General features: G+C 46.1%; 1 protein-coding gene across 3 annotated transcripts in view; it reads right to left on the minus strand.

Annotated features, from left to right (window-relative positions):
• Positions 1–5,410: 5,410 nt before the first annotated feature.
• LOC129824863 (neurexin-3b-like) overlaps positions 5,411–21,781 on the minus strand; it is a 41,029-nt gene continuing 24,658 nt past the window's right edge. For all 3 annotated transcript variants that reach the window (XM_055884396.1, XM_055884395.1, XM_055884394.1), the window contains 3 exons: positions 18,976–20,161; positions 6,339–6,356; positions 5,411–5,926 (listed from right to left, as the gene is read on the minus strand). In XM_055884396.1, the coding sequence (XP_055740371.1) occupies positions 5,763–5,926; positions 6,339–6,356; positions 18,976–19,672 (879 nt within the window). In that variant the 5' untranslated portion in view covers positions 19,673–20,161 and the 3' untranslated portion in view covers positions 5,411–5,762. The remainder of the gene's footprint in view (positions 5,927–6,338; positions 6,357–18,975; positions 20,162–21,781) is intronic.

Here is a 21,781-nt window from a genome sequence, read left to right on the forward strand (position 1 = left end):
TGTGTAGAGCGGGCCCTGTCACGCATACACACACACAGGCGCTAGCAGCACAGTGGCGGTGTGTAGAACGGGCCCTGTCACGCATACACACACACAGGGGCTAGCAGCACAGTGGCGGTGTGTAGAACGGGCCCTGTCACGCATACACACACACAGGCGCTAGCAGCACAGTGGCGGTGTGTAGAACGGGCCCTGTCACGCATACACACACACAGGCGCTAGCAGCACAGCGGTAGTATGTAGAACGGGCCCTGTCACGCATACACACACACAGGGGCTAGCAGCACAGTGGCGGTGTGTAGAACGGGCCCTGTCACGCATACACACACACAGGGGCTAGCAGCACAGTGGCGGTGTGTAGAACGGGCCCTGTCACGCATACACACACACAGGGGCTAGCAGCACAGTGGCGGTGTGTAGAGCGGGCCCTGTCACGCATACACACACACAGGGGCTAGCAGCACAGTGGCGGTGTGTAGAGCGGGCCCTGTCACGCGTATACAGTATCTACTGTTGAACACACATCATCAATAATACACCAGCTGTAGGAATCATACAGCTCCCAGGCACAGAGCGAGGTAGAGATTAGCAGAGTATAATACGGAAGAGTACAGTAGAGATAAGTAGTGTAGGGTACAGAAGAGTAGAGATCAGTAGAGTAGAACACAATACACTAGAGTCCAGTAGAGTACAGATTAGTAGTGTAGGGTACAGTAGAGTAGATGTTGCTAGAGCAGGGTACAGTAGAGTATAAATTAGTGGAGTAGAGTAGAGTAGATTACAGTAGAGTAGGTTACAGTAGAGATCAGAAGAGTACAGATTAATAGAGTAGGCTACAGTAGAGTAGAGTAGAGATTAGTAGAGTAGAGTAGAGTACAGTAGAGATAAGTAGAGTAGACTACAGTAGAGTAGAGATTAGTAGAGAAGAGTACAGCACAGTAGAGATAAGTAGAGTAGAGATTAGTAGAGTAGAGTACAGTAGAGTAGAGTACAGTAGAGTAGAGATAAGTAGAGTAGAGATAAGTAGAGTACAGATTAGTAGAGTAGAGTACAGTAGAGTAGAGTACAGTAGAGTAGGTTACAGTAGAGATCAGTAGAGTAGAGTACAGTAGAGATTAGTAGAGTAGAGTACAGTAGAGATCAGTAGAGTAGAGTACAGTAGAGATCAGTAGAGTAGAGTAGAGATTAGTAGAGTAGAGATTAGTAGAGTACAGATTAGTAGAGTGGAGATTAGTAGAGTAGGGTACAGTAGAGTAGAGATTGGTAGAGTAGAGATTAGTAGAGTAGAGATTAGTAGAGTAGGGTAGAGTAGAGATCAGTACAGTAGAGTACAGCCTAGTAGAGTAGAGTACAGTAGAGTAGAGTTCAGTACAGTAGAGATCAGTAGAGTAGAGATTAGTAGAGTAGGGTACAGTAGAGATAAGAAGAGTACAGATTAGTAGAGTAGAGATTAGTAGAGTAGGGTACAGTAGAGTAGAGATTAGTAGAGTAGACTACAGTAGAGTACAGATTAGTAGAGTAGGGTACAGTAGAGATCAGAAGAGTACAGATTAGTAGAGTAGAGATTAGTAGAGTAGGGTACAGTAGAGTAGAGATAAGTAGAGTATAGATCAGTAGAGTACAGTAGAGTAGAGATTAGTAGAGCAGAGTACAGTAGAGTAGAGATTAGTAGAGTAGAGTACTGTATAGATCAGTAGAGTAGAGATCAGTAGAGTAGACTACAGTAGAGTAGAGATTAGTAGAGTAGAGTACAGTAGAGTATAGATCAGTAGAGTAGACTACAGTAGAGTAGCGATCAGTAGAGTACAGTAGACATTAGTATAGTATGGTAGTGTACAGTAGAGCAGAGATCAGTAGAGTACGGTAGTGTAGAGATTAGTAGAGTAGTGTAGGGTGTTGCAGAGATCAGTAGAGTACAGTAGACATTAGTAGAGTATGGTAGAGATTAGTAGAGTACAGTAGAGATCAGTACAGATTAGTATAGTAGTGTACAGTAGAGTAGAGATCAGTAGAGTAGAGATCAGTAGAGTACAGATTAGTAGAGTAGTGTACATTAGAGTAGAGATCAGTACAGTAGAGTAGAGATTAGTAGAGTAGAGTACAGTATAGATCAGTAGAGTAGGGTACAGTAGAGTAGAGATTAGTAGAGTACATTAGAGTAGACATGAGTAGAGTAGAGATTATTAGAGTATTAATAGGGAAAAGAGAGCTGTACCTTTGTTTCTACCTATAGATACGAAGAAAGGGGGTCCACCGAGGAAGAGGGGGAGAGTGGCGTTCCGAGTTGAGAGGCGCAGGAGGGGAGGTGAGGGTAGGAAAGAGTTGAGAGGTGCAGGAGGCATAAAAATAGGAGAGAATGGATTGTTGAAGTAGCGTTAACATAGAAAGGACGAGGTACCAACTAGCAAGTCATGCCAAGCTTTGAGAAACATGCAAACAGATCATGTGCCAGGCTGGAAGATGCAGTGCATTCCCATGGAACAAACACACACACACACACACACACACACACACACACACACACACACACACACACACACACACACACACACACACACACACACACACACACACACACACACACACACACACACATGTACAGTAATATCAGACTGGAGCAGGACCCTGTATATTTAATTACAGTAATATCAGAATGGAGCAGGACCCTGTATATTATAATGTACAGTAGCATCAGAGTTGAGCAGGACCCTGTATATTTAATTACAGTAGCATCAGAGTTGAGCAGGACCCTGTATATTGAATTACAGTAGCATCAGAGTTGAGCAGGACCCTGTATATTGAATTACAGTAGCATCAGAGTTGAGCAGGACCCTGTATATTTAATTAAAGTAGCATCAGAGTTGAGCAGAACCCTGTATATTTTCATGTACAGTAGCATTAGAGTTGAGCAGGACCCTGTATATTTAATTAAAGTAGCATCAGAGTTGAGCAGAACCCTGTATATTTAATTAAAGTAGCATCAGAGTTGAGCAGAACCCTGTATATTTTCATGTACAGTAGCATCAGAGTTGAGCAGGACCCTGTATATTTAATTAAAGTAGCATCAGAGTTGAGCAGAACCCTGTATATTTAATTAAAGTAGCATCAGAGTTGAGCAGAACCCTGTATATTTAATTACAGTAATATCAGAGTTGAGCAGAACCCTGTATATTTAATTACAGTAATATAATATTGGACCAGAAGCCTGTAAATGTCATGTGCCACTGACTGCAACCCTGCTTATACCAATATGAGTCGTGATGCTGACAAGGATGTAGGGGTTGTGGGATTAATATAGAGCCTGTGTCTGTGTTGGTGCACAGTGGGAAGGGAAGTATTCTGTTACAGGTAGTAGTGTAGAGTCATCTTACAGGAATTACGGAAGAGTCCAGTTAGAGGGGGTAATATAGAGTCATTTTATGGGGGTAGGGAAGAGTCCTGTTATAGTGGTAGGGAAAATATGCTTTACAGGAGGTAGTGGAGATTCCTGTTACAGGTGGTAGAAAAGAGTCATGTTACAGGAGGTAGGGAAGAGTCCTGTTACAGTAGGTAAGGAAGGGTCCTGATACAGGAGGTAGTGAATAGTTCTGTATGGGTAGGGTGAGTCCTGATACAGGAGGTAGAAATAGTCATATTACAGGAGGTAGGGTAGAGTCCTGTTACAGGATGTAGGGAATAGTCCTGTTAAGGGTAGGTAGGAGTCCTGTTACAGGAGTTATGGAATAGTCCTGTTACATGAGGTAGGATAGAGTCCTGTTACAAGAGGTTTGGAAAATTCCTGTTAAAGGGGGTAGGGAAGAGTCTTCTGGTAGAGTCCTGTTACAAGGGGTAGATGAAAGTCCTGTTACAGGAGGTATGGAAGTGTCATGTTACAGGAGGTCAGAATGAGTCAAATTACAGGAGGTTGGGATGAGTCATGTTACAGGAGGTAGGGCAGAGTCCTGCTACACGAGATAGGAATACTCATTTTACAGGAGGCAGTGAATAGTCCTGTTATGGGTAGGGAGGAATGCTGTTACAGGAGGTAGAGGAGAGTCCTGTTATAGAACGTAGAGAAGAGTACTGTTACGGGATGGGAGGAGTCCTGTTACAGTAGGTAGGGAAGAGTTCTGTTACAGGAGGTGGGGAAGAGTTCTGTTACAGGAGGTGGGAAAGAGTCATGTTACGGGGGGTAGTGAAAAGTCCTGTTATGGGTAGGAGAGAGTCCTGTTATAGGAGATAGTGATAAGTCATGTTACAGGAGGTAGTGTAGAGTCCTGTTATAGGAGGTAGTGTAGAGTCCTGTTACAGGAGGTAGGGTTGAGTCCTGTTACAGGGGGTAGTGTAGAGTCCTGTTAAGGGGGTAGTGTAGAGTCCTGTTACAGGAGGTAGTGTAGAGTCCTGTTACAGGAGATAGTGTAGAGTCCTGTTACAGGGGTAGTGTAGAGTCCTGTTACAGGAGGTAGTGTAGAGTCCTGTTACGGCAGGTAGTGTAGAGTCCTGTTACAGGAGGTAGTGTAGAGTCCTGTTACAGGAGGTAGTGTAGAGTCCTGTTACAGGAGGTAGTGTAGAGTCCTGTTACAGGAGATAGTGTAGAGTCCTGTTACAGGGGGTAGTGTAGAGTCCTGTTACAGGGGGTAGTGTAGAGTCCTGTTACATGAGGTAGTGTAGAGTCCTGTTACAGGAGGTAGTGTAGAGTCCTTTTACAGGGGGTAGTGTAGAGTCCTGTTACATGAGGTAGTGTAGAGTCCTGTTACATGAGGTAGTGTAGAGTCCTTTGACAGGGGGTAGTGTAGAGTCCTGTTACAGGAGGTAGGGGAGAGTCCTGTTACAGGAGGTAGTGTAGAGTCATTTTACAGGGGGTAGTGTAGAGTCCTGTTACAGGAGGTAGTGTAGAGTCCTGTTACAGGAGGTAGGGGAGAGTCCTGTTACAGGAGGTAGTGTAGAGTCCTTTTACAGGGGGTAGTGTAGAGTCCTGTTACAGGAGGTAGTGTAGAGTTCTTTTACAGGGGGTAGTGTAGAGTCCTGTTACAGGAGGTAGGGTAGAGTCCTGTTACAGGAGGTAGTGTAGAGTCCTTTTACAGGGGGTAGTGTAGAGTCCTTTTACAGGAGGTAGTGTAGAGTCCTGTTACAGGAGGTAGTGTAGAGTCCTGTTACACGGGGTAGTGTAGAGTCCTTTTACACGGGGTAGTGTAGAGTCCTGTTACAGGAGGTAGGGGAGAGTCCTGTTACAGGAGGTAGTGTAGAGTCCTTTTACAGGGGGTAGTGTAGAGTCCTGTTACAGGAGGTAGTGTAGAGTCCTGTTACAGGAGGTAGGGGAGAGTCCTGTTACAGGAGGTAGTGTAGAGTCCTTTTACAGGGGGTAGTGTAGAGTCCTGTTACAGGAGGTAGTGTAGAGTCCTTTTACAGGGGGTAGTGTAGAGTCCTGTTACAGGAGGTAGGGGAGAGTCCTGTTACAGGAGGTAGTGTAGAGTCCTTTTACAGGGGGTAGTGTAGAGTCCTTTTACAGGAGGTAGTGTAGAGTCCTGTTACAGGAGGTAGTGTAGAGTCCTGTTACACGGGGTAGTGTAGAGTCCTTTTACACAGGGTAGTGTAGAGTCCTTTTACAGGAGGTAGTGTAGAGTCCTGTTACAGGAGGTACTGTAGAGTCCTGTTACACAGGGTAGTGTAGAGTCCTTTTACACGGGGAAGTGTAGAGTCCTTTTACAGGAGGTAGGGGAGAGGAGGCACGGTCCGATCAAGACATGCCAATCAGCCCCATCCTCCGGACTCATCCTCCGGACTCATCCTCCCCCTGCAGTAATATGATGACTGCAGAACACACTGACAGGTAGAGGCAGCACACAGGAACACACATTTGGGACCCCCAAACCAGGTGATGGCATGAGTGAAAAAGAGAGAAAAGAAGAGAGCGTACCTGACTCAGATGCCTTCAGATGTGAGAAGCCTTGAGGGAGAACAAGGATAGATGGAGAGATAGAGCATAAGGACACCACCACACCAACACAGCTGTTATAGTGTGATTAGGCACACTTTACTATAAGGCAAAGCATGGTTATCAACCCCAAAAACAAAGCTTTCTGCACGGCTGTCTGCATGGAAGAGCTTCATGTTTAGAATAAAAACTGGCAGAAGCATCAAGTACCACTACGTTGCTAAAATATTGATCATATTGATTTCTATGGGCCTATTGATATAACAGTTTCTATTTGCAATTTCAGTTAATTATTTATATGGATATATGTCTTACATTCATGTTTACTACATATAGGCTAAAGGCTATAGTATCTGTCCTAAATAGACTCCATCTGAAAATGTGTCCTTTAACTACTGATCCTTGTCCTCAGAACAGAACTCACCTGGTTTCCTCTGAACGGCTGATGAAAAGTTAGCAGGGTCGGGGAAAGAAAAGGCACAGAGATGTCTAGTGTTAGCGTCACACTGCTTTGGCTTGCATGGTGTCAATCACACAACATAAATATCTAACAACACAACAACTAAAGCATTACTTCTCCGTTACCATGTGAAGGACTAGAGGTGACCCTGCACATGCCTGTTTTAAAATAACATTTAAAACCCTGTGGAGAAAGGAGCATCATTCTTATCGTTTCAGGGAACCAAAATGTACATTATAAAATCATCAATTAATCTGATTCATTGTATTACTATAAAACAACTCTTTCACATAGTAGCAAATATTCCAGTAGAGACATAATATTACCCATCATGTACACCACAGTGTTCCCATAAACACTAGTCGAGTTAAGATACACAAATCTCAGTTTCCTTAGAGGGCCTGATGTGGATTTATGATGCTGTGAGGCTTGTGGCTCTCTCAAAACCCCCTGGACCCCCTGGACCCATGTGTGTGATTGTGTGTGTGTGTGTGTGTGTGATTGTATGTGTGTGATTGTGTGTGTGTGATTGTGTGTGTGTGATTGTGTGTGTGTGTGTGTGTGTGATTGTATGTGTGTGATTGTGTGTGTGTGATTGTGTGTGTGTGATTGTGTGTGTGTGTGTGTGTGTGTGATTGTGTGTGTGTGTGTGTGTGTGTGTGTGTGTGTGTGTGTGTGTGTGTGTGTGTGTGTGTGTGTGTGTGTGTGTGTGTGTGTGTGTGTGTGTGTGTGTGTGTGTGATTGTGTGTGTGTATGTGTGTGTGTGTGTGATTGTGTGTGTGATTGTGTGTGGGTGTGTGTGTGTGTGTGTGTGTGTGTGTGTGTGTGTGTGTGTGTGTGTGTGTGTGTGTGTGTGTGTGTGATTGTGTGTAGCTGGAATGGTTGTAAAAGCTAAACGCCGACAAATTCCTTTAATCAGCCCCTGAGAGCAACAAGTAGTAGGAGGAAATGAAACAGATCTTAATTAAAAAGGACTGTATTAGACGTTTAAAGTGCCAGGCTAATACGCCATATCAGATATTAATTTGACTCAAAGCAATTACCGCTAGCTGCCGTGGTTTGATCTCTGGCCAGCCAGCTGCACTGGAGGCCATTCAAATCACACCCAACCAACGTGTGGGAAGATGGTGATAACTGGGTCGTTCCACCAATTAGATGCATTTTGAGTAGTGCGACTTTGTAAGACGGGGGAGAAAAAATGCTTTATTTCACAACAGTTTTACATTGTCATAAAGAGCACATGTTCAACTAAATAAAAAAACATGTTTTCCCATCTCAAGACGTTACATATAAAAGATACTATAGTAAGTGCCTATTAAGTGCCGAATAAAGTACCAGGGTTGACGGCTTCATCTATAATCAGCTATGAATCGCCTTGTTAGAAGAATATGTATTGTAAAAAAAAATGTCTAGCCTGTTTAACTATGGTTAACATAGTTGACATGTTATGATTGACCCGCTCAGTTTCCCACCACCATACACCAGAAAATGGCCAAAAATAGTAGAACCAGCAAACCTGCTTTTAAAACTATGCTTGGACTATTTGATGTTTAATGACTCTAATATATATTTTTAAAGGATAGTTCCACCATATTAAAATGAGAGTTCAGTTCAAGTAACAGGTTAAAATGAGGGACAAGTTTTTTAATAATATTTTTTGACCTTGAAATGAAGGGCATGCACTCAATGTCACGTTCCTGACCTATTTATGTTAGTTGTTATGTGTGTTAGTTGGTCAGGACGTGAGGTTGGGTGGGCATTCTATGTTTTCTGTTTCTGTGTTGGTTTTGGGTTACCTGGTATGGCTCTTAATTAGAGGCAGGTGTTTGGCGTTCCTCTAATTAAGAGTCATATTTAGGTAGGCGTTGTCACAGTGTTCGTTGTGGGTGATTGTCTCCTGTGTCAGTATGTATGTTCGTGCCACACGGGATTGTAGCGTTTGTTTGTTTCGTTTCGATGTCGTCTGTTTCCTGTACGTGAGTTTATGTTTAGTTATGTAAGTTTATGTTCAGGTTTCGTCAACGTCGTTTTCTTGTTTTGTAGTTTTGAAAGTGTTTTGTTTCGTTTCGTGTTGCCATCGTGTTTATAATAAAGATGGCTTATTTCCCAAATGCTGCGTTTTGGTCTGAAGATCCTTCTCTCCTCACCTCATCCGAGGATGAGGAGAGCGACAGCCGTTACACTCAAAATGGCCACTCAATCGTGTTATCTGCACGAAGGCCGTGAAGTCCCACTAAACGTGCGGGAAAAGGTTTCATTCTATGTTGCGCTGGTAGCTGTAGCTACAGTGGGTGTTTTAAGTATCACGCCGTTGGGTTTTCTTTTGCATTACAAAGTTGGATTGAAATAGACTATATTGTTTAGGTTTTTTTGGTCATTGATCTATACCAAATACTCCGTAATGTCAAAGTGAAAAGAAAATTCTACAAATGTTTACAAATTAACAAATATAACAGCTCAGGAGTAAAATGGAATACATCACATAATAAGTTATATGAACTCTATGAAATAATATTTATTTTATGACTACCCCTTCCTCTGTCCCCCATACATACATCTGTAAGGTCCTCAGTCAAGTATTGCATTTCAAGCACAAATGAATCTGCAAGACCAGGGAGCTTTTTGAAAGCCTTCATAAGGAAGGACAGTGATTGGTAGATGCGTAACAATAGCAAATCAGAGTATTAAATATATCTTTAAAGGCCCAATGCAGCTGTTTTTGTCTCAACATAAGGTTACTGTGATTGCTTTCAATTAAAATGGTCAAAGTAACTGTCTGGGAGGGGTCTGAGTGGGGAGGGGAAAACAGAAAACTAGCTGTTATTGGCAGAGAGGTTTGAAACTCTCTTTCTTATTGGTCTATCAACTAATTTACCGCCTGGTGTTGTCAGGTAGGCCAAAACGCTATCCCACCAAACCAGGCTGACATTTAATGTTCATTTCAAACAGCTCTTATATTAAAAGGAAATTATCATAATTTTCACAACTTCACAGTATTTTTCCAACCTAATAGTGTGGAAATATAAATAAAACACAGGAAATCACATTTTTGACTGCACTGGGCCTTTAAGCATGTTCGAGTTAATAATTATGCTGTGGATGATGTACTAAACCACACAGACACGTCATTCTGAACTGAGCTGCAGGACAGGAAGGAAACTGCTCTGGGATGTCTTCCATTGGCGATTTTAAAACAGCTACAGAGTTCAATGGCTGTGATAGGAGACAACTGAGGATGGATAAACAACATTGTAGTAAATCCACAATATTTACCTAAATGACATAGCGAAAGAAGAATGAAAACACATTTAATATCACATCACATATAAAAAGATACATATATTTATATATATATTTATAACATTTATCCTGTATGCAAAGCACTAAATCCTGCAAAAATGGCCTAAATGCAAAGCCTTATGTTTGGGGCAAATTCAACATAACACATCACTGAGTAACTGCCTCCTTGTTTTCGAGCATTGTGTTGGCTGCATCATGGTATGGGTATGCTTGACAGAAACAAAAACGGTGGAGTTTTTCAGGGAAAAAAGGATGGAGCTAAGCACAGGCAAAATTCTAGAGGAAAACCTGGTTCAGTCTGCTTTACACCAGATAATGGAAAAGGATTTCACCTTTCAGGAGGACAATAACCTACAATACACAGCCAAATATACACCAGAGTGAATGATCCTGTGTGGTCAAGTTACAGTATTGACTTGAATCTTCATGAGAATTGCCGTCTAGCCAGCCATGATTCCCAATACCTTGACAGAGATTGAAGAATTCTGAAAACAATAAATGGGCAAATATTTCACAGTTCAGGTGTGCAAAGCTCTTAGACTTACCCAAGAATCACTGCCAAATGTGTTTCTAACATGTATTGACTCAGGGGGGGAGGGTAAATACTTATCTAATCAAGGTATATTCGTGTTTATTTATTTTTCATTCAGCTTTAAAAAATGGGAGGGGAGAAGGGAGGGAGAGGGGAGAAGGGTGGGAGGGGTAGATGGAGGGGAGAAGGGAGTGAGTGGGAATAGGAAGGGAGATGGGAGAAGGAAGGGAGATGGGAGAAGGAAGGGAGATGGGAGAAGGAGGGGCGGGGGAGAAGGAGGGGGAGATGGAGGGGAAAAGGGAGAAGGAGGGGAGGGGAGGGGGAGAAGGAGGGGGAGAAGGAGGGGAGATGGGAGAAGGAGGGGAGGGAGATAAGGAGGGGGAGAAGGAGGGGGAAAAGGAGGAGAAGGAGGGAAATGGGAGAAGGAGGGGAGGGGGAGAAGGAGGGAGATGGGAGGAGGGGAGGGGAGAAGGAGACAGGAGAAGGAGGGGAGATGGGAGAAGGAGGAGAGATGGGAGAAGGAGGGGAGGGGGAGAAGGAGGGAAGGGGGAGAAGGAGGGGAGGGGGAGAATGAGGGGAGGGGGAGAAGGAGGGGAGGGGGAGAAGGAGGGGAGGGGGAGAATGAGGGGAGAAGGAGAGGATACAAATCCAGATAAAACTTTCCTCCTTTCTGTCATGTGACTGGCTGCAGTGTCCAGAACAAGTCAATGGAATAGATAGATAGAATAACATGATAGATAGAATAACATGATAGATAGAATAACATGATAGATAGAATAACATGATAGATAGAATAACATGATAGATAGAATAACATGATAGATAGAATAACATGTGGTTTCCGTGTAATCCTTTTCCTGCTCCATTTGACCAGCCACAGCATGCATCACCATCCTCCATCCCAGCCTGTGCAAATCCTAACATCACTTTCAGGCTTGGACCCAGACACAAGTGCCCTCTGAGCTCTGACTGTGTTGGAATTAGGCGCATGCAAAGACACACAGACACAGACACAAGCACACACACAAGCACAAATGCGCACACACACACAAAACACGTGAACGCACACACACACAAAACACGTGAACGCACACACACACAAAACACGTGAACGCACACACACACACGTGAACGCACACACGTGAACGCACACACAAAACACGTGAACGCACACACACAAATCACGTGAACGCACACACACAAATCACGTGAACGCACACACACAAAACACGTGAACACACACACACAAAACACGTGAACACACACACACAAAACACGTGAACACACACACACAAAACACGTGAACACACACACACACACAAAACACGTGAACACACACACACACACAAAACACGTGTACACACACACACACACACACATAAGTCCTCCCTCTTTTCCCCCTGACCTATTTTCATAGTAATATTATTGAAACTGTCATTTCTCCATGTATGTTTATTAATCCCCAAAGCTAAGCTTGCAGGAATCGTTTCAGCACTTGTTTAAGATTTTACTAGCCTTCAATTACTCATGTTTTCTCAGGCAACGACATGCAGATTTGAAGCAAAACGAGGCCTATTTAAACTGCTCATTAAAACAAGAGGAAGTGTAAGAAGTGTGATGAGAGAACGGGGATCAGTTTGTTTACATTATAGAAGCCTACAAAGCAGTTAAACGACAACTGCTCCCCAACGACATCGGTTAAGGCAGCCCCCCCCCCCCCCCCCCACCTCTCTGATTCAAAGGGGTTGGGTTAAATGAGGAAGACACATTTCGGGTTGAATGCATTGAAGTTGCGCAACTGACTAGGTATCCCCCTTTCCCCCTTGACACCCTGGTCAGGAGAAGCGCACTACATAGGAAATGCCATTTTTTGACATCAGTCTTGACTGATTTTAACACCAGTTCACCGAGCAGCAGAACGGCGGGAAAACAGTGTCTGATTCCAACACACAGATGTACTTAGCCACATGAGCAGACACACTGAGCATGTGTTTTATGGCCAACTGTCGATCGTCTTCATCTGCTGGAGGGCAGTGTTTAGGGCTGAGCTCTGATGGAGCTGTGGGCAGGGATGATCATAACGTTTCAGCTAGGCTAACGCTAACCCAGTCACCCTGTGTGAGGCTGAGCTTTTATCTACATTAAAGTCATTTGGTAGCCGCTCTTATCCAGAGCAACCTATAGGAGTAATTAGGGTTAAGTAAGTGCCTTGCTCAAGGGCACATCAATGATTGTTTTACCAAGTTAGCTGGGGGGATTCGAACCGGAAACCTTTCGATTAATGGCCCAAAGCTCACTAGGCTACCTGCCGTTGTGAGGACATGGACATAATGAGGGCTGGGATGATGATGGTCGCTGATAATGATTATGTTCCAGCTAGCTAAGGCTAGGCTAGTGGGGCTGATGATGGTTCTGATGTAATGTAATGATGTTGATGTGGTTTCATCTTGTGGGGCCTGAGATCATGTCTGGGCGCTGAAGGCTGCGATGCTAACTAAGCTAATCCAATTAATCTGTGATGTTTCAGCTAGGTTTAGGCTAACCCAGTCATCATGAAGGGCTGAGGGCTGGGATGATGCTAAGGATGTTGCTCATGTTTAAGCTAGGCTAAGCTAACCCAATCATCATGAAGGGCTGAGATGACGCTGAGTATTATGCTGATATTTAAGATAGGCTAGGCTAAGCTAACTCAGTCACCCTGTGCTCTTACTTTAGGTTAGTCCATGTAGTGTTCTCATCCACAGTGAAAAGCTGTATTGCGGTACACATAGCCTTAAGTAGGCTAGGTTTAAATGAATTGGATCTAAATGAACAACAGTGAACACTGAGTGGACTTATAGCCCATCCCAGTCTAGCAGCTAAATGCTTCTTAGGCCTAGTGGGGCCAGCCATCTGCCTGCCGTGTGAAGCCTGACCCAGCCACCTCTAGGCTAGCAAACTGTAGCTATCTGTGTGTGTGTGTGTGTGTGTGTGTGTGTGTGTGTGTGTGTGTGTGTGTGTGTGTGTGTGTGTGTGTGTGTGTGTGTGTGTGTGTGTGTGTGTGTGTGTGTGTGTGTGTGTGTGTGTGTGCGGCTTCGGCTTGCCTTCCACATGCAAACACACACGCAAAGTGAACACGCGCGCACACACACACACACACACACACACACACACACACACACACACACACACACACACACACACACACACACACACACACACACACACACACACACACACACACACACATACACGGTGAAGGTCTGATAGACTGCCCCATTACTCATTAGTGTAACACATGATGCTGCATCAACAGCCTCAATCAGCGTAACACTACACAGACACACAGAACAGTTGCGTCTCTAATGCTAATGGGGTTTATTAGCAATGTTGGAAAAATATGATGTCTGTACTGTACAACAAACAGTACATAAAGCCTGCCTGCAAGTGCAAGACCATCTTTAGAAAAACAACAACAAAGCTTTAGCAGTAAGTGTTGTTGTAGACACACTGTGGCAACAAAATCCTCCCTGTAAGACATTGTCGATTGCTGATGTCAGTTTGAATTTAGTGTGGTATTTGTCCCGTCATTTCTGCTCTCATTATCCTCCCAATTATGCTTCAGAGTATCCATGGTGTAATCAACAAGCAGCCACATCAGCTAAGACTGACACAGAGACAGACACTGTAACGGTCCTGACCTGTTTTATGTTGTTTTTGTATGTGTTTATGGTCAGGGCGTGTGTTTTGGGTGGGCAGTCTATGTTTTGTATTTCTAGGTTGGGTTTTTGTGTTCGGCCTGGTATGATTCTCAATTAGAGACAGGTGTGTATCGTTTGTCTCTAATTGAGAGTCATACTAAGGCAGCCAGGGTTTCACTGGGGTTTTGTGGGTGTTTGTTCCTGTGTCCCCACAGGACGGTTGAAGGTTAGTCACGTTTGTTGTTTTGTAGTTTTGTAGTGTCTTGTTTGCTGTTTTCATTAAAAGATGGCTTATTTCCCTCAATCCGCATCTTGGTCCTATCCATGCTCCTCCTCGTCTAAGGGAACAACAATGACTGCCTTTACAGAAACACCCACCACAACAGGACCAAGCGGATTGAGGAGAGAGAAAAGGAACGAAATCAATGGAGAGAAGAGGAATGGAGTTGGGAACAAATATTCAACGGAGAAGGACCCTGGGCTAAGGTTGGTGTGAATCGCCGCTAGCGGGAGGAGAAGAAGGCAGCCACAGCCCAGGAGCGGTGGATTGAGGAGGCAGCACGTATGAGAGGCTGGAAGCCCGAGAGGCTCACCCAAAAATTTCTTGGGGGGGGGGGATAAAGGGGAGTGTGGCGAAGCCGGGTTGGATACCTGAGCCAACTCCCCGGGCTTGCCGTGGAGTAAGAGGGCGTCGTACTGGTCAGACACCGTGTTATGCGGTAAGGCGCACGGTGTCCCCAGTACGCGTGCTTAGCCCAGTGCGGGCTATTCCACCTTGCCGCACTGGGAGGGCTAGGTTGGGCATCGAGCCGAGTGCCATGAAGCCGGCCCAACGTATCTGGTCTCCAGTACGTCTCCTCGGGCCGGCGTACATGGCACCAGCCTTACAGGTGGTGTCCCCGGTTCGCCTGCATAGCCCAGTGCGGGCTATTCCACCTCGCCGCACTGGCAGGGCTACGGGGACCATTCAACCTGGGAAGGTTGGGGAGGCTCGGTGCTCAAGAGCACGTGTCCTCCTTCACGGTCCGGTATATCCGGCGCCACCTTCCCACCCCAGCTCAGTACCACCAGTGCCTACACCACGCACCAGGCTTCCAGTGCATCTCCAGAGCCCTGTTCCTCTTCCACGCACTCTCCCTATGGTGCGTGTCTCCAGCCCGGTACCTCCAGTTCCGGTACCACGCACCAGGCCTAGAGTGCGCCACGAGAGTCCAGTGTGCCCAGTTCCTGTTCCCCGCACTCGCCCTGAGGTGCGTGCCCTCAGCCCGGTACCTCCAGTTCCGGTACCACGCACCAGGCCTATAGTGCGTCTCAGCCGGCCAGAGTCTGCCGTCTGCCTAGCGCCAGAGCCGTCCTGCCATGACCAGCCAGAGCCGTCCTGCCATGACCAGCCAGAGCCGTCCTGCCATGACCAGCCAGAGCCGTCCTGCCATGACCAGCCAGAGCCGTCCTGCCATGACCAGCCAGAGCCGTCCTGCCATGACCTGCCAGAGCCGTCCTGCCATGACCTGCCAGAGCCGTCCAGCCAGGACCTGCCAGAGCCGTCCAGCCAGGACCTGCCAGAGCCGTCCAGCCAGGACCTGCCAGAGCCGTCCAGCCAGGACCTGCCAGAGCCGTCCAGCCAGGACCTGCCAGAGCCGTCCAGCCAGGACCTGCCAGAGCCGTCCAGCCAGGACCTGCCAGAGCCGTCCAGCCAGGACCTGCCAGAGCCGTCCAGCCAGGACCTGCCAGAGTCCCTCAGCCAGGACCTGCCGGAGTCCCTCAGCCAGGACCTGCCGGAGTCCCTCAGCCAGGACCTGCCGGAGTCCCTCAGCCAGGACCTGCCGGAGTCCCTCAGCCAGGACCTGCCGGAGTCCCTACGCCCGGACCGGTCGGAGTCCCTCAGCCCGGACCTGCCGGAGTCCCTCAGCCCGGACCTGCCGGAGTCCCTCAGCCTGGACCTGCCGGAGTCCCTCAGCCCGGACCTGCCGGAGTCCCTCAGCCCGGACCTGCCGGAGTCCCTCAACCAGGACCTGCCTGAGTCCCTCAGCCAGGACCTGCCGGAGTCCCTCAGCCAGGACCTGCCGGAGTCCCTCAGCCAGGACCTGCCGGAGTCCCTCAGCCAGGACCTGCCGGAGTCCCTCAGCCAGGACCTGCCGGAGTCCCTCAGCCAGGACCTGCCGGAGTCCCTCAGCCAGGACCTGCCGGAGTCCCTCAGCCAGGACCTGCCGCCCCTTATCCCGGTGCTGCCCCTTATCCCGGTGCTGCCCCTTATCCCGGTGCTGCCCCTTATCCCGGTGCTGCCCCTTATCCCGGTGCTGCCCCTTCATTTAGGTGGTGTTAGTGGGAGGGTGGTCATTGGGAGGGGGATAAAGAAGCGGGGATTGATTATGGTGGGGTGGGGACCTCGCCCTCAGCCTGAGCCACCACCGTGGTCAACTGCCCACCCAGACCCTCCCCTGGACTTTGTGGTGGTGCGCCCGGCGTTCGCACCTTGAGGGGGGGGGTTCTGTAACGGTCCTGACCTGTTTTATGTTGTTTTTGTATGTGTTTATGGTCAGGGCGTGTGTTTTGGGTGGGCAGTCTATGTTTTGTATTTCTAGGTTGGGTTTTTGTGTTCGGCCTGGTATGATTCTCAATTAGAGACAGGTGTGTATCGTTTGTCTCTAATTGAGAGTCATACTAAGGCAGCCAGGGTTTCACTGGGGTTTTGTGGGTGTTTGTTCCTGTGTCCACACATGGACGGTTGAAGGTTAGTCACGTTTGTTGTTTTGTAGTTTTGTAGTGTCTTGTTTGCTGTTTTCATTAAAAGATGGCTTATTTCCCTCAATCCGCATCTTGGTCCTATCCATGCTCCTCCTCGTCTAAGGGAACAACAATGACTGCCTTTACAGACACAGAGAGAGAGACATGTAGAGAGAGAGCGAGACAGAGGAAGAAACAGAGAGAGAGACCAGAGAAAGAGAGAGAGCTAGAGAGAGAAATAGCCTGGACTGCTGTGTGTGAGCTGGACACCAAGGGGCCAGTCTAGCTAAGGCCGCAGCAGAGGGCCGTTCTCCTGTCTAGTGGCATTTGTCCTCTCCGTAATAGGGCTGCTGTGTTGTGAATTATAAACTCTGTCCTGGGGCGACGACATGGCCCTCTATTCAACTGTTGTCCTGAATCACAAGTAACCTCTTCAATCTAGGTTGTTTTAGTACAAGGATGTCATCGCCCCCACGGCCTGAGAGAAGCTCTCAAATGACTGGATGGATCTCTTCTCCTCTCCTCATTGTTAGAAAGAGGCAGAGAGAGAATAGAACCAGGCCAAAGGATAATGTCCAGTCACTGAGTCTGACTGCAGTGCAGCAGACATGTTGTACAGTGTCCAGTCACTGAGTCTGACTACAGTGCAGCAGACATGTTGTACAGTGTCCAGTCACTGAGTCTGACCACAGTGCAGCAGACATGTTGTACAGTGTCCAGTCACTGAGTCTGACTACAGTGCAGCAGACATGTTGTACAGTGTCCAGTCACTGAGTCTGACTACAGTGCAGCAGACATGTTGTACAGTGTCCAGTCACTGAGTCTGACTACAGTGCAGCAGACATGTTGTACAGTGTCCAGTCACTGAGTCTGACTACAGTGCAGCAGACATGTTGTACAGTGTCCAGTCACTGAGTCTGACTACAGTGCAGCAGACATGTTGTACAGTGTCCAGTCACTGAGTCTGACTACAGTGCAGCAGACATGTTGTACAGTGTCCAGTCACTGAGTCTGACCACAGTGCAGCAGACATGTTGTACAGTGTCCAGTCACTGAGTCTGACTACAGTGCAGCAGACATGTTGTACAGTGTCCAGTCACTGAGTCTGACTACAGTGCAGCAGACATGTTGTACAGTGTCCAGTCACTGAGTCTGACTACAGTGCAGCAGACATGTTGTACAGTGTCCAGTCACTGAGTCTGACTACAGTGCAGCAGACATGTTGTACAGTGTCCAGTCACTGAGTCTGACTACAGTGCAGCAGACATGTTGTACAGTGTCCAGTCACTGAGTCTGACTACAGTGTAGCAGACATGTTGTACAGTGTCCAGTCACTGAGTCTGACCACAGTGCAGCAGACATGTTGTACAGTGTCCTAAACAATTCTAAAATATCTACGGTAGCACCCTATATTATTACTGCCATTAGTATGTTGTGTTTTGGAATGCTAAGCATAGCAGTGGAGTGCAGTAACTGATATCTACAAGAACCCAACAGGGGGATAAAAAGCTTCAGTCTAAGGTAGTGAACCACAGTGTGCATTCATTCCCTCCTGTTTCAAGATAGTTGTGTCGTCTTTCGACCGTGTGACTCTGACCTAACCAGCCAGGAAGTGACCTAACCAGGCAGGAACAGTAAGTGGGTCAGCAGTCAATCAAACTCACACTGGTTCTCTATACCCATAAAACCAAGATGAAAGAGAAGAAGAACATGTGGTGTCATCTAGAGATGCATTAGTTTCATTTGTCTCATAAAAAAGGCAGAACTAAAGGCATGAACTGAAATAGGAATTTACTATGAGCCTTGTCAGAGTACCACATCTCGATAAGATACATAGCAGAGATAGCCTAAGTGTCCAGAGGGAAGAAGATAAAGATGTTACTTATTATTCAAACTATTTGTACACTTATGGTCCCTGTAAAACAAATATTTGGATGGGAAGAGAAAGATCTGAACTTTGTAATATGACTCTTATCAAACAATACTGCATCCCTGTACAGATTTCTCCTGAAAGTAATAATAGAAAGAAGAGATGCTATTTCGTCGCATACCACTTCCGATATAACGCCCACATACAACAAACATTCCATTTTAAATCAACTGGGAAAGAGGAACCACCCACACAGAGAAGTCCTGCATACTATTAGCAGTGAATCTGTGTCTCGTAAATTATAAATGCAAAAAACACAAAAATTGTGGGAGTGTGTTCTTCTATCATGGAACGAACAATGTAACAAAAACCTTTGAGATAATATGAAGTTATCTGAGTATAAATACAGTGTAAATAATGTATAGTTACACAGATTTATTGTTACTTATCTACAATTAGTAACATAAATTGGTTGGCAAGACAGAATCATCTCACCTTGGCTGCAGGTCCTTCCTGTATATCCCGTGTTGGAGCAGTCGCAGTAGGGTTCTCCATCAGCCACGGAGCAGGTGCCTCCATTCTCACACGGGTTCCCTGTACAGAGACCCATCATCTCCAGACGTACCTTCTGACTGTTGATCAGCTTGGGAACCTTTTTCCCGTAATTCAGATCTTTGATAACTCCTTTGAACGGAGGCAGCTCTCTAACCGTCGGCAGGGTGATGACCGAGGTTCTGATGTCTCCGGGTATGCCCCCGAGGAACAGGTCACTGACGATCTTCATGAACTGGCGCTCTGGTCGAACATCCTGCGCCTTGGTCTGCCCGTCCAGGGCCAAGACCGTTCTGAGGTTGTGTCGGCTGACCATCGCAAAGTGCCAGCAGCTGTCGTTGACCGATTTGTCAGAGGTGACTGTGGTCTCAGCGCAATCAATGCTGAAGCGAAGCTGGAGCTTCCCTTCCGTTACGGTGAGAAGCAGGAAGTCACAATAGCCGCCGTCGTCGAAGTAGAGGATCAGGGTGTCGGACACGTCTGTTTTGAACTGGAAGGTGAGGTCACTTCTGGTGCTGGCGTCCCAGCGGAGGTACCGTGCCCACTGGCCCTCAGAACCCCTGAACTCCAGGCCCTGACACAGGCCCAGTAGAGTACTGAGAAGCAGAAGAACACACTGAGGGAGACTAAAGGGATTCATTGTAGAAAAAAATATGTAGAGCTATAGGGTTGTGCCAGTTGAGGTTAGAGGTTAGAGGGAGAGATCCTTTAGATTCAGAATACCATCAGAGGTGTTTTCAGTTCAATGACGGATATAGGCTATTCAATGTATATATCACCTGCTCTAGTCAGGAAGGTGACGCAATATCCTTTAGACTGTGATAAAGATCTGATATTGAAATCACTGAAATATGGGAGACCATTTAAATCCAAGTCTGAGCTGCAGATAATAGAGAAGAAACATCTATATTCCTACTAAGGAGGATAACCTTGAGAGAATCAGTCCTTAGTGTGTTGAGACTGATCCTTAGTATGTTCTGTCAGTGATACAGAGGCCCATCGATGAGTTGTTTCCTTTGAGGCGACTGCAAGGATTAAAACACACAGCGGCCATTTTGGGTCAAGATCCGTAGCCACGTCCCATAGTACTGTACTTCCTAGTCCAGTTTCCGGCCTTACAGAGACGTCACTGCAAAACAACAGAAAAGCCATTATTCAGCATACACAACACACCTATGAATCTCATCTCACCCAAAAACATTCATTGACTGTAGGTTGCAACAAAAGTCTGAAATCACCATAAACATTTTGCTGCCAGCACTTCCTACTGGAGAATTTATATATATTCACTTACCCTTTGGCCTCCCATCTAGGGTATTAAACCAGCCCAGCTGCTTTTTTTTCACTGACTATTGCCAATGTAATTTCATGGGAATGATGTGGAGAGATCACTTGAAAACTAAATATATTCACTGTTGCTTTCAGAGTCATTCCAAAGGGTAGGTTTAACAGAGCAAATGAAATGTGACCATACTTTATCACACATATATCAACAGTGATGCTACACTATATATACAAAAGTATGCGGACAGCCCTTCAAATGAGTGGTTTGGGCTATTTCAGCCATAACCGTTGCTGACAGGAGTGTAAAATCGAGTGCACAGCCTTGCAATCTCCATAGACAAACATTGGCAGTAGAATGGCCAGTACTGAAGAGCTCAGTGACTTTCAACATGGCACCGTTATAGGATGCCACCTTTCCAACAAGTCAGTTTTGTCAAATTCCTGACCTGTAAGTGCTGTTATTGTGAAGTGGAAAAATGCCCGGGGGAATGCTACCTGCCCCAATGCATAGTGCCGACTGTAAAGTTTGATTTAGGAGGAATAATGGTCTGGGGCTGTTTTTTCATGGTTCGGTCTAGTTCCAGTTCCAGTGAAGGGAAATCTTAATGCTACAGCATACAATGACATTCCAGACGATTCTGTGCTCCCAAAGTTGTGGCAACATTTAAGGGAAGGCCCTTTCCTGTTTCAGCATGAAAATGCCCCCATGCACAAAGCGAGGTCCATACATAAATGGTATGTTGAGATCGGTGTGGAAGAACTTAACTGGCCTGCACAAAGCCCTGACCTCAACCCCATCAAACACCTTTGGGATGAATTGGAATGCCGACTGCGAGCCAGGCCTAATCGCCCAACATCAGTGCCCGACTTCGCTAATGCTCTTGTGACTGAATGGAAGCAAGTCCCCGCAGCAATGTTCCAACATCTAGTGGAAAGCCTTCCCAGAAGAGTGGAGGCTGTTATAGCAGTAAATGGAGTACCAACTCCATATTAATGCCCATGATTTTGGAATGAGATGTTTGACGAGCAGGTGTCCACATACAGTACTTTTGGTCATGTAGTGTATTTAGGCCTATATAGCACTTGCAAAGTCATCAACAGCTATTGTTTCAATTAAACCCAGAATTCAACTAAATATAGACAATACAATAGGCCTAGGGTTTCAAGCTCTGGTTCATTTAAAATGCAACACTATTTAATGATATTACATTTTATTTTCATTGTCAATGCAACCAAATAGCAACATTTGAAACAGATGTATTTTCTGCTTGGATAGTTCCATCTGTGCCACTGACTTAGTCTGGTTTTAATTCCAGTTTGACTTCAAACTAATATTTTATATTTTGGATTCACGTCTCCATGTCAACCAAAAATCGAAAGAATAGGACAAAATCAAATCAAACATGGGCCCTCATCGCTCACGAGGACTGTGTGCTCCAGATCTCCATGGCCGACGTGAGTGTAA

This window comes from Salvelinus fontinalis, chromosome 27 (genome assembly GCF_029448725.1).
Source record: "Salvelinus fontinalis isolate EN_2023a chromosome 27, ASM2944872v1, whole genome shotgun sequence".
NCBI classification, from domain to species: domain Eukaryota; kingdom Metazoa; phylum Chordata; class Actinopteri; order Salmoniformes; family Salmonidae; genus Salvelinus; species Salvelinus fontinalis.